We start from the raw sequence: 14,093 nt of genomic DNA on the forward strand, positions 1-14,093 counted from the left end.
AGGTCCGGAGTTGAGTTGAGGGTTGCAGGCTATTGTATTCAACGGTTGCACATGAAAGATAAACACCAAGTTCAAAACAAAAACAAACATTTACAACTGACAACAATAGGCAACAAAAAAACAGAGGGACGGACAGACAGACAGACAGACATGATTAACCCACTCACAAATGTTGAATGTTATCAGCGGTCAAAAGGCAGGAATGCATACATGTAAAGTAAATGATAGCTGATGTAACCGTCAAGAGTGAATCCAACATCTGCAACAAAGTGTTTAATAATGGAAAAAGGTAATCAAGAATTATACAAAATTGTATACAAAGCTTAGTCTGAGGTACAGTATATCTATACTGAACAAAAATATAAATGCAATGTAAAGTGTTGGTCCCATGTTTCTTGAGCTGAAATAAAAGAAAAAAAGCCTCCAACGTTGTTTTAAGAGAATTTGGCAGTACATCCAACCGGCCTCACAACCGCAGACCCTGTGTAGCCACGCCAGCCCAGGACCTCCACATCCGGCTTCTTCACCTGAGGGATCGTCTGATACCAGCCGGATAGCCGATGAAAAATTATCTCAAATAAAGCCCTTTTGTTGGGAAAAACTCATTCTGATTGGCTGGGCCTGGCTTCCCAGTCAGTGGGCTTATGACCTCCCAGGCCCACCCATGGCTGTGCCCCTGCCCAATCATGTGAAATCCATATACGGAGCCTAATTTGTTTATTTCAATTAACTGACAGATTCTCTTATATGAACTGTAAGTCAGTAAAATCATTAATTGTTGCATGTTGCGTCTATATTTTTGTTCAGTATACTTGTATGTGAGAAAACGGTCAATATATATTTTGTATACATTTCTCTCTGGTCCCAGTTCAGTTGAATATAATTTGACGCCATTGAGAGAAAATGTCTTGCTTTTTACCAATAATTGACTACTCCGGATCCATATCGATGATTATAAATCATTCTGTTAACAGACAACATACACATAAATAAAAAATCCCAATGTAATTATAGTAGGCCCAAACATTTAATATGAGTTCATAGTTACATGTCGCTAGAGACACAGAATGGTAATTCAAATGGTAACACCAATGTAGAGTTAAATGTTGTGACTGATATTTTTGTTGATCAACATGGCATTTATTTTTTTAATGTGCAGAGTTGCTTAGCCTATATGGTAGCCATGATGCAATACTGACCAAACAAACGCCACATCCACTCTAAAGAAAGCGTTTGTATACTATTTTTATAAAAACATTTTTTGAACCTTTATTTAAAAATTATTATTTACAATGACATCCTACCCCGGCCAAACCCTAACCTAGACAACGCTGGGCCAGTTGTGATACAGCCTATAATCGAACCAGGGTCTACAGTGACGCCTCTAGCACTGAGATGCAGTTCCTTAGACCACTGCGCCACTTGGGAGCCCTAGTGTGAGGGGGGGGATGAGGAAATACAAAGGAAGAGCATAATTGGGGAAAAACAGACATTTCTAACCCATGGTACAGCATTAAAATATCATAATATATTCAATAACAAGATGGTGATAGTAAACACATTTATCACCAAATAAATATACTACACTACAGACTAGCCCCACCTCTCTTTATCTTCATGTTCCATACAGAGTAACATACAATTATATCTGTGCCGCTTGTACGTCGCCACATACATGCACGCATGCGCAAGCACGCACACACACATGGCGTGCAGTTTGCAAACAATTTGTTATTTTTGAACGACTCGTTTTACTGACTCAGGAATCATGATTCGTTTTTCTGAGTGAATGTTTCACTTTAGTCATTCGTTTGACCTGCTGGCCGCAAAGAGTCCTACAACAGGTTTAATGGATAGACCCTTTTTTTTTCAATTTTCGCTTAAAATGACATACCCAAATCTAACTGCCTGTAGCTCAGGCCCTGAAGCAAGGATATGTATATTCTTGGTACCATTTGAATGGAAACACTTTGAAGTTTGTGGAAATGTGAATTGAATGTAGGAGAATATAACACAATAGATCTGGTATAAGAAAATACAAAGAAAAAAACAACCGTTTAAAAAAAATGATTCTACCACCATCTTTGAAATGCAACAGAAAGGTCCCAAATCTAGCCATCACTCTGGTTGTAATTCCGATGGTGTCCACAAGAGGGCAGCAGTGTATGTGCAAAGTTTTAGACTAATAACTTGAAGTATGAGCAAGCTACGTTACATTTAGTGTGAAGCCACCCAGGTACATTTGGGCAAATCGTGGACACGTTTATATTTATATTACATTTTTCTGCAATAATATCGTCAAATCTGTATAATTGGACTTTGATTTAGCTTTTCCAGTATTAGTAGCCATATTGTAAGTTCACAATTTGCAAAACACCCAGTTTTCATAACTTCATAAGTCCCCATATTCTTGCAGTTTTTGTCCAAAAGGAAAAGGCTTGCTGTCGCACAAGGAGAGCAGCAAAATTGTGCAACAGATACAGGGTTTCCGCATACTCACGTAAAGCCCAGCTCATTGGCTATCTAGCTAGCTTTGATTGACCCCGATTGGTGCTTATTTGACAAAGTTACAGTCAATCAAGTGAAGACCACCCGTGTCATCGCCATGAAGGCGTCGCTCTCTGACCACATTTGGTGTCCTATAGGATATAATATAGTGAAGTCTGGTTACGTTCTAGGATCTCTGAGGAATAAATACGAACGTAATTTATTTTATTTGAATTTTACCCCCTTTTCTCCCCAATTTTGTGGTATCCAATTGTTAGTAGTTACTATCTTGTCTCATTGCTACAACTCCCGTACAGGCTTGGGAGACACGAAGGTCGAAAGCCATTCGTCCTCCGAAACACAACCCAACCACAGCGCGCATCCAACCCGGAAGCCGGCTGCGACAGAGCCTGGGCGCGAACCCAGAGTCTCTAGTGGCACAGCTAGCACTGCGATGCAGTGCCCTAGACCCCTGTGCCACCCAGGAGGCGAACGTACGAACGTAATTTGACTGGTTGAAACAACGTTTAAGGTTACATTTTCACAGATTCCTATCTTTGCAAATTGAGTGAGTGGAAATACAAAATCAATCGTGCATGCTATATGGACCTTTTTAGGATATGAAAAATGATTTTATCTAACAAAACGACACTTCATGTTATCCCTGGGACCCTTGGGATGATAAATCAGAGCAAGATTTCAAATTGTAAGTACCGTAATTTCCGGACTATAAGCCGCTACTTTATTCCCACGCTTTGAACCTCGCGGTTTATTACAATGACTCGGCTAATTTATGGATTTTTCCCGATTCATGCCGCCAAAAAACTGAGCACCGTCACATTATGTGACGTAAATCGAGCGCGCTCATTCTGATTACGGTAGTAATTTTGTCACCCTCATCATGGCAAAGACACGGAGAAATGCATATGATGCAGCTTTCAAGTTGAAGGCGATCGATCTGGCTGTTGGAAAAGGAAATAGAGCTGCTGCACGGGAGCTTGGCTTTAATGAGTCGATGATAAGACGTTGGAAAGCAGCGTGAGGAACTGACTCAGTGCAAAAAGACAACAACAGCTTTCAGAGGGAAGAAAAGCTGATGGCCCAAAGTATTTGCAGCCACTCGACATCAGTGTAAATCGTGCATTTTAGGTGGCGCTCCTTGTTCAGTGGGAGGCTTGGATGACAAGTGGGGAGAAATCCTTCACTAAAACGGGCCGCATGCGAAGAGCAACTTATGGTCATGTCTGCCAGTGGGTCCTGACAGCGTGGAGCATTGTCAAAAAATCCACTATCATCAACGGGTTTCGATGAAAGTGACGAGAGCGACAATGAAAACGATCCAACATCGGATGAAGCAATTCTGAGGCTATTCAACTCCGACACCGAAGCAGATGGCTTCAGTGGTTTCAGTGCACAGGAGGAGGAAGATAGTGACCAATGACTTTCTTGGTAGGCCACTGTTTAATTTTTGTTACAAGCCGTGTTTCGTTTAAAGGCTGTGTAAAGTTAATTTGTTTCAATGTACCGGTAGGCACCTGCGGCTTATAGACATGTGTGGCTTATTTATGTACAAAATACACATTTTTTAATAATTCAGTGGGTGCGGTTTATATTCAGGTGCGCTTAATAGTCCAGCAATTACGGTACACATTTCACCTTCAGATGTGAATTTATCAAACCTATCGCGGTGAAAAGGTGTTTTGTTGTTAGGAGCTCTCCTCAAACAATAGCATGGCATTTGTTGGCAGTAATAGCTACTGTAAATTGGACAGTGCAGTTATATTAATAATAATTTAAGCTTTCAGCCGATATAAGACACTTATAAGTACCGACATTTGTTGTTTCTCTAAATGTGCGATCATGATACACAGCGATTTGATACATGATTTACAACTGTCCCGTTGATGGAACGCCTACACATAAGTACACAACCCTCCGGCTCAGCAACATGCTCCAACCACCAAGCACCAACTGTCTGTACTATGCACCCGGGGGAAAAAAGATAATTAGCAGAGAAGAAAAAGGTATGTTTAGAACTAATAATTGATCGCATGGTGCAAGAATTAATGCAATTAATAGGTTATTGAATATTATAAACTGGGTGGTTGAAACCCTGAATGCTGATTGGCTGACAGTCATGGTATATCAGACCTTATACCACGGGTATGTCAAAACATTTGTTTTTCCTGGTATAATTATGTTGGTAACCAGTTTATAATAGCAATAAGGCACCTTGGGGGTTTGTGGTATATGGCTAATATATCACGGCTAAGGGCTGTGTCCAGGCTTTGCATCTTGTCTAAGAACAGCCCTTAGCCTTCTATATTGACCATATACCACACCCCCTCGGGCCTTATTGTTAATTATACAAGGGTGGGTCTAATCCAGAATGGTGTTTTAAAGGTGCATTCCAGCCGGTGTCTATTCCACAAGAAATGTCAGTTGGAAAAAGGTAAGAAGAAACGAAGAGCAGTTGCTGTAGTTTGCGGTCTTTCCAGCTTCAATTTGAAGTGATTGTGTTACTGTAGCTGTGTTGTTGGCTAGCTCCTCTGAACAACAGTGTCCTAATGAGTGAGCGCCTTTTCTATGCCAGGCGAAATAAATGTCACTACAAAACAGATTAAACAAATGCAAAAATGCAGCTACTTTGCTGTTATTGGCTCCACTATTTGATGTGACTGTAAGTTAGCCGTAGTTGGCTAGCTAGCAAGCAGGGGATAAGAACGTTGCCCGTCAGTATGGCAATGGAACATTTAGAAGGAATGACTGGGTCACATCCATAGATACAGAACAAAAAGACTGAACGACTGGGTCGCGACTCTGGCAACCAAACCAATAGAATGAACAACCAGCCGGATTGGGTGGCAACCCTAGATTTGTGTCGGGGCTATATCTTGTGGAAGGATGAAACAGTATGAATAAATAAATAAAAATTACGCATTTATGAAAATATGTCAATCGTTATTTGAACATGTTCGTAACCCGTTGTATAAAATTGATAATGCCCTCGAAGCCGGTGTTTGGAGGATATCCATGCCTATGTAACAGTTGTTCAAGTACTGTGTGAATTTCACCAGGTTTATATATTAATATGTCATGTTGATTTGTTATTATGCATGCCTGCATCCTGGGAGTAGGGGAGTGTGTACTTACGTTTTGCCCTGCGTGCTCAAATCATTTTGATGCACTATGAGAGGTAGGCAGGCTTTTTCTGTCGCCTTCAGAAAAGTTTGATTCGTTTAAGCACAAAGTCATACAGTGTTTTGTTCATGAATAATGTTGTATATTTAGAGGTTACTCATAAGTGGATGGTATTGTTCAGATGTAATTGTACTTTTTAGGGTGATATTAACATACTGATTTCAACATGTGGTTAATAGCGAGCTAAGGGGTTAGCAGGCTATTGTATGTGTGAACGATGGCTAGCTCCTCGAATGATCCCAGTTCCTTGTATTGTGCATCTGCTGTAGAAGGAGGCGACGATTCGCAGACCGTATGTGCTCTACAAATGTTTTAGTTTCTTTTGGATGCAGGCATGTGGTTTTATCCATGTAAAAAAATATGTAATGAGTTGATGCATAATAAAGGAGAAGCTGTACTAATTTTTGTATTCGAAAATCATTGTGATGCACTATGAGAGAAAGAGGCGACGATTCTCAGAACATTATGTGATCTACAAATGTTTTATTTCCTTTTGGATGCATATGCAGAGAGTGAATTCTGCTTGATTAAAACGACCTGATCTCCAAAGTCCACGTCTATAGTCTCAATCAACCAGAGTTACAGCGGTGCAGTACAGCACCGGTTACACCTATAAATCCTCCAAATACAGGTTTCTCTGGCATTGCCACTTATTTATCACGGACAGAGCTTTGTAGAACCAACACAGCCTCTGCTTAACAAACTAGAACTCGAGAACAAATAATTTCGGGGGCTGCAGTTCACAAACGACTTTGTGCTCATCACCCCCACGGCAGTCAAGCAACAGTCGTTCCACAATTAGACCTAATTTCAAATGTATCAAGAAATAATCTTATTTGTATGCCTCTCAATCAACAAATGTACTTTTTTTTAAAGCACACGTTTACAAATCTCAGTTACAAATAAGCCACGAATGGTGTACACTGTACAGGAAGCTTGTAGAATTATGACTTTTGAGTTTTCAGTTCATGGTTCGAAGGTAGGGGGTCCGGCGTGTTCTGTGCATTACTGACTGAAAGGAAATGAGTCAAAATATTCATTCTTTCGACTGAAGGAGTCAAATATCCGAGCCAGTAAAAAGAGCCAAACTTCCCCATCTCTCGCTCTCAGTTTCGTATTGCTATCCTTGTGGGGACCAAATAATTGATTCCCATCCAAAATACTATTTTCCTTAGCCGCTAAATCTAACCCCAAACCCTAAAACTATACCTAACTCCTAACCGTAACCACTAACCCTACATTTAATTATAACCCTAATAGTAACCCCTGAGCCTAAAATAGCATTTTTCCTCATGGGGACTGTCAAAATGTCCCCCACTTGTCCAAATGGTCCTCGTTTTACTATCCTTGTGACACACATGCACGCATGCACACACACTTCTCTCTCTCTCTCTCACACACACATACATACACATTCTCTGTTTTTGGAACAGATTGCACGCAGCGGCGTGGAGAGTGGATGTGGTCCCAGGATGTGGTCATGGAGTAGATTCTACTCAGCCAGCTGGACACTCTCTGAGGTTGAGTGGCCCGAATACCCCAGAGAGCCTCTCGAAGGAGATCGGGTCCTCATTGATCTTCATGTTCTGGATGCAGCCCTCAAAGGACCCTGTGACTGGGAGGGATGGGTGCATGGACGTTTCTGCCCAAGGAAGAGACAGATACAGTACAGTATTCAAGAGGCATAATAATGATGGAGTCTACATTCAGTGTGACTTTGATTCATCCATCATTCACTGTCCAATGGGATCAAAAGGTTATTATTTGTGCAAAATACAAGGGGTACTCTATTACAATGGACTCCAGTCCTGATAGGGTTTTAATGTATCTGTAAATTCAGTGACCTCTCCTTCAAAGTACCAACCTGGAATGCCACCCACATAAAGTGGGTCTTTGGTCAGAGTGGGGGAGGAGGAAGGAGGTCCTATTTTGTGGTCGCCCTCAGTGTCCACATGCATCTCCACAACGTTGTTCCTCTTGATTACTGAGGCGAGAAACACACACACACACACACATTCCCCATGTGCGTCACCAATTACGTATTAAAGACACTTCTTACTGTGTTTGTAGCTAGCTAGTTGGGTAGAGGCAAGTTATAACATATGTAGGACAGAGGCAAGTTATAACATATGTAGGACAGAGGCAAGTTATAACATGTGTAGGACAGAGGAAAGTTATAACGTGTAGGACAGAGGCAAGTTATAACATGTGTAGGACAGAGGCAAGTTATAACATGTGTAGGACAGAGGCCAGTTATAACATGTGTAGGACAGAGGCAAGTTATAACATGTGTAGGACAGAGGCCAGTTATAACATATGTAGGACAGAGGCAAGTTATAACATGTGTAGGACAGAGGCAAGTTATAACATGTGTAGGACAGAGGCAAGTTATAACATGTGTAGGACAGAGGCATGTTATAACATGTGTAGGACAGAGGAAAGTTATAACGTGTAGGACAGAGGCAAGTTATAACATGTGTAGGACAGAGGCAAGTTATAACATATGTAGGACAGAGGAAAGTTAACATATGTAGGACAGAGGCAAGTTATAACATGTGTAGGACAGAGGCCAGTTATAACATGTGTAGGACAGAGGCAAGTTATAACATGTGTAGGACAGAGGCCAGTTATAACATGTGTAGGACAGAGGCAAGTTATAACATGTGTAGGACAGAGGCCAGTTATAACATATGTAGGACAGAGGCAAGTTATAACATGTGTAGGACAGAGGCAAGTTATAACATGTGTAGGACAGAGGCAAGTTATAACATGTGTAGGACAGAGGAAAGTTATAACATGTGTAGGACAGAGGCAAGTTATAACATGTGTAGGACAGAGGCAAGTTATAACATATGTAGGACAGAGGAAAGTTAACATATGTAGGACAGAGGCAAGTTATAACATGTGTAGGACAGAGGCCAGTTATAACATGTGTAGGACAGAGGCAAGTTATAACATGTGTAGGACAGAGGCCAGTTATAACATATGTAGGACAGAGGCAAGTTATAACATGTGTAGGACAGAGGCAAGTTATAACATGTGTAGGACAGAGGCAAGTTATAACATGTGTAGGACAGAGGCATGTTATAATATGTGTAGGACAGAGGAAAGTTATAACATGTGTAGGACAGAGGCAAGTTATAACATGTGTAGGACAGAGGCAAGTTATAACATGTGTAGGACAGAGGCCAGTTATAACATATGTAGGACAGAGGCAAGTTATAACATGCGTAGGACAGAGGCAAGTTATAACATGTGTAGGACAGAGGCAAGTTATAACATGTGTAGGACAGAGGCCAGTTATAACATATGTAGGACAGAGGCAAGTTATAACATGTGTAGGACAGAGGCAAGTTATAACATGTGTAGGACAGAGGCAAGTTATAACATGTGTAGGACAGAGGCAAGTTATAACATGTGTAGGACAGAGGCAAGTTATAACATGTGTAGGACAGAGGCAATAACATGTGTAGTTATAACATGTGTAGGACAGAGGCAAGTTATAACATGTGTAGGACAGAGGCAAGTTATAACATGTGTAGGACAGAGGCATGTTATAACATGTGTAGGACAGAGGCCAGTTATAACATGTGTAGGACAGAGGAAAGTTATAACATGTGTAGGACAGAGGAAAGTTATAACATGTGTAGGACAGAGGCAAGTTATAACATGTGTAGGACAGAGGCAAGTTATAACATGTGTAGGACAGAGGCAAGTTATAACATGTGTAGGACAGAGGCATGTTATAACATGTGTAGGACAGAGGCCAGTTATAACATGTGTAGGACAGAGGCATGTTATAACATGTGTAGGACAGAGGCATGTTATAACATGTGTAGGACAGAGGCATGTTATAACATGTGTAGGACAGAGGCATGTTATGTATAACATGTGTAGGACAGAGGCATGTTATAACAAAAGTGTACCTGCAACTCTGTGGAACATTCCATCACACAAGGGCTGCTTGGGCCGAACGGAAACACTGAATTCACCAGCTCCGTTGTTCACACGTGCCACCACCTTGAAAAACACATGTGCATCACAACACTGCACAACAGTCGAGTCTGCAAGGAAATTCAGCCTAAAATCAGCCTCAACTGGAATCACATTTTAAATGTCAAATCTAGCAACCATGCGCTAGAGAAACACTACTAATAGGGCTGTGACAGGCCCAGTCTTATCAGGCAAGTGCAGGGCAGGCTCACCTCTCCTCTGTGCATGTAGAGGCTGAGGTGGTGTCCAGTGTTGGGCCCACGGCGAGGCCTGCTGGAGTCCCCCACATGGAGCAGAACACCAGTCAGACTCCTGGGACGGATGTCAAACACCACCTCAAAGCTGGAGCCCACCACAAAGGAATCATCTGGAACAGACGTCATTATCATCATCAGCCTCATCATTGTTGTGATTGTCATCATCTTCATCATGAACCATATTACCAATCTCAATATTTAACTTTCTACTCACTAATAATGACATATGCCCCTCTCCCTGAGAAGTAGGCCCCACTCTGTGTCTGTCCGTCAAAGCAGGGGCCAGCACCATGATTGGTGGTTGGCTCGGGCATGGGAGTGCCATTCATCTTGAAGTTACGCACACAGCCAATCACACTTTGCTTTGGGAGGAGCTTCCACTGAAAGTAAAGAGAAAACACAATACAATTTTGGGGTGTGAGTGTATGCTGTACTGTATGTGTGTTTGCGTGTGTTCGTGTGTTGCTTACCTTAAGTTCTGTGTTCAAGGAATCAGGAGCACTTCCCAGGTAAAGAGGACAGATCAGTTCCATGGATGTGGCCTCATCACTGGTCAGCTGTCCAGCCTGAGCCCTAATACCGTTCACTACCAACCGGAACCTCTTCTTTTCTAGGCTGAATATTACCTGCAGAGGATGAGGTCACCTAAGATGACTGTTTTTTTGATGGGAATGGTGAAAATGTTGACCCTGGGACACCAGAGACGTGGTGCAACCATGCGTCACTGAATGTAGTGACACAGTGATTTGGTACATTTCCAAAGAAACATATTCAAAATCCCCAACATTGATCAACTACTACCATAGTTTGTGAATAATATGATGTGAAACAACATCACAGATTATAGATTTTTCTTAGATCTTAACCCACTGACCGAGTGCCATCTTCCATCGTTGTACTTCTCCCTGTTGAAGATCTCCTTCCCCTTGCCTACTGACAGCCTGATCCTGCCCTTGGACAGGTAGAGAGCCATGTGAGAGCTCCCCCCTGTGGTGGCTGCATAGAACAGCAGGCCCTCGGCAGACTTGGTCCTAACGTCCAGGGAGAAATGAGGTCTAGTGGAGAGACACAGGAGTCAGGCCAGGGAGAGAAAGAAAGAGTGTGTGTGTGTGTCTGTCTGTGTCTACTCACCTGGGCTGGAGCACCTGGGGAGTGAGGCTGTAGCTCAGACTACTCACAGTGCCCCCAATGTGGTAGGCATGTTTGACTAGAACAGAGTGTGCACACACAGAGAGACTGTCCTCTGACACCTCCATACCACCACCCTATACAACACACACAGGCACAGAGACACAGGAACTCAATATTAGAGAAAATGGCTTAAATACATGGGATTTATGGAAATAGTTTTTCCGATCTCCAACAAGGCACTCTGGAAGGATTTGCCTTAGTCAATAGAAAAGTGGTTCTGAAATGCAAAGACAAAGGTTGGAGGATAAAGAGCTATGGTAAATATGACACTGTGTTTGATGATTAAAGCTCAAGTCAATCACGCAGCAAACTGAACAAGGTCTCGTCTCAGTGTTCAATAGTAAACATGTATGAGCCCATTCTCATTCCTCAGTCCTTTTGGTTATCAATTGTAAGCCTCTGGGAGTTACAAACTGAGAAAGATTACTCCCATTTTTGGGTTTAACAGGCCACTGCGAGCCGCCAGGACAGCTTCAATGCACCTTGGTATGGATTACACAAGTGTCTGGAACTCTATTGGAGGGATGCTTCACCATTTTCCAAAGAGTGTTCTGTTGATGGTGGTGGAAAACGCCGTCTCGGGCACCACTCCAGAATCTCCCATAAGTGTTCAATTGGGTTGAGATCTGGTGACTGAGACACACACATCTTTTAAACCCCCTATTCTCATTTGAGACCCCTCTTTCAAAGTCACTGAGATCTCTTCTAGCCATGGTAGCCAAAATAATGGTCAACTGGTCATTTTCATACATGACCCAAAGCCAAACTTTTTCAGCGGGGACCCCATTTGTCCACAAGAATTTCTCGCAACCCCACCCCAAACCTAATCACGATGCAACCTTAAAATCTGTACGTTTCTGTACTCTTCATTGTTAGTTAAAACAATAAATAATAGAGAAAATTTGGCGACTCCACTACAGTTCCCGGACCCAGACATGAAATACCATGATGGGGTGTTAATTGCTGAACTCAGAACCCACAGCTGTGTGGAAGCACCTGCTGTCAATGTCCTTTGTATCCCTCAACTCAAATATTTCCTTTATTTTGGAAGTTACCTGTATGTTTCCATGTTCAAGTGCCTATTTCATAATACTCTCTCTTTCCTCCACAAACATGACATGCTAATACCAGTTCTATCAAATGAGGCATGATATGTCTTTCATGTTGTTTGTTTGTTTGAGTTTAGGTACAGTATGTGTGATATGGGGTATTTCAAAGAAAGAAAGAACAAAAGAATGGATGGAAGGGCCAGTATGGGTGGCTGTTGATTTGACATACTTTGAGGACAATCCGGCTGTAAGTGACTCTGCGTGTGCAACTGTGTGTTCTCAGTACACTCGTTAAAATATCTGTTTACCTTTAGTGTATTTGCATAAATACAAATACATATACACAAATACAGTGCCTTCAGAAAGTATTCACACCCCTGGACCTTTTCCACATTTTGTTGTGTTACAGCCGGAATAATTTCAAATGGATTAAATTGAGATTTTGTGTCACTGATCTACACACAATACCCTGTAAGTGGAATTATAGTTTTATATAAATATTCACAAATTTTAAAAATGAAATAAATGAAAAGCTGAAATGTCAGGAGTCAAAAAGTAAACAACACTTCTGTTATGGCAAGCCTAAATAAGTTCAGTAAAAATGTGCTTAACAAGTCACATAATCAGTTGCATGAACTCACTGTGTGGAATAACGGTGTTTAACATGATTTTTAAACGACTACTCCATCTCTGTATCCCACACATAAAAGTATCTGTAAGGTCTCAGTCTAGCAGGGAATTTCAAGCACAGATTCAACCACAAAGACAGGGAGGTTTTCCAATGGTTTGCAAAGAAGGGCACCTATTGGTAGATGGGTAAAAAAGAAAATCCCTTTCAGCATATTAATTACATTTTGGATGGTGTATCAATACACCCAGTCACTACAAAGTTACAGGCGCCCTTCTAACTCAGTTGCTGGAGAGGAAGGAAACCTGTCAGGGCTTTCAACATGAGGTCAATGGTAATTTTAAAACAGTTAGAGTTTAATGGCTGTGATAGGAGATAACTGAGGATGGATCAACAACATTGTAGTTACTCCACAATACTAACATAAATGACAGAGTGAAAAGAAGGAAGCCTGTACAGAATACAAATATTCCAAAACATGCATCCTATTTGCAATAAGACGCTAAAGTAATACTGCAAAAAAGTGGCAAAGAAATTACATTTTTGTTCTGAATACAAAAGCGTTATAGCCAACACAGTCTCCTGACCCCTCCTGTCTCAGCCTCCAGTATTTATGCTGCAGTAGTTTGTGTCGGGGGGCTAGGGTCAGTTTGTTATATCTGGAGTACTTCTCCTGTCCTATTTGGTGTCCTGTGTGAATTTAAGTGTGCTCTCTCTAATTCTCTCTTTCTCTCTCTCTGTTCTGTTCTGCCTTATTATTGGACCATGCTGGGCATTTATGAACATTTGAACATCTTGGCCATGTTCTGTTATAATCTCCACCCGGCACAGCCAGAAGAGGACTGGCCACCCCACATAGCCTGGTTCCTCTCTAGGTTTCTTCCTAGGTTTTGGCCTTTCTAGGGAGTTTTTCCTAGCCACCGTGCTTCTACACCTGCATTGCTTGCTGTTTGGGGTTTTAGGCTGGGTTTCTGTACAGCACTTTGAGATATCAGCTGATGTACGAAGGGCTATATAAATAAATTTGATTTGATATCACAGAGTACCACTCTTCATATTTTCAAGCATGGTGGTAGCTGCATCATGTTACAGGTATGCTTGTCATCAGCAAGGACTAGGGAGTTTTTTAAATATAAAAATAACAGATTAGAGCTAAGCACAGGCAAAATTCTAGAGTAAAACTTGGTTCAGTCTGCTTTCCAACAGACACTTGGAGACAATTTCACATTTCAGCAGGTAAATTTCCTAAAACACAAGGCCTTGTGTTTTGTAACTAGGCATCTCATG

At 41.6% G+C, this 14,093-nt stretch overlaps 1 protein-coding gene across 1 annotated transcript in view; it reads right to left on the reverse strand.

The window, feature by feature from the left end:
- Positions 1-258: 258 nt before the first annotated feature.
- LOC115103010 (laminin subunit alpha-3-like) overlaps positions 259-14,093 on the reverse strand; it is a 125,638-nt gene continuing 111,803 nt past the window's right edge. The window contains 8 exon segments of the mRNA XM_029623556.2: positions 259-7,330; positions 7,553-7,672; positions 9,615-9,708; positions 9,894-10,048; positions 10,153-10,318; positions 10,409-10,564; positions 10,813-10,993; positions 11,070-11,203. Coding sequence (XP_029479416.2) covers positions 7,185-7,330; positions 7,553-7,672; positions 9,615-9,708; positions 9,894-10,048; positions 10,153-10,318; positions 10,409-10,564; positions 10,813-10,993; positions 11,070-11,203 — 1,152 coding nt within the window. The 3' untranslated portion in view covers positions 259-7,184.

This window comes from Oncorhynchus nerka, linkage group LG20 (assembly GCF_034236695.1).
Source record: "Oncorhynchus nerka isolate Pitt River linkage group LG20, Oner_Uvic_2.0, whole genome shotgun sequence".
NCBI lineage: Eukaryota > Metazoa > Chordata > Actinopteri > Salmoniformes > Salmonidae > Oncorhynchus > Oncorhynchus nerka.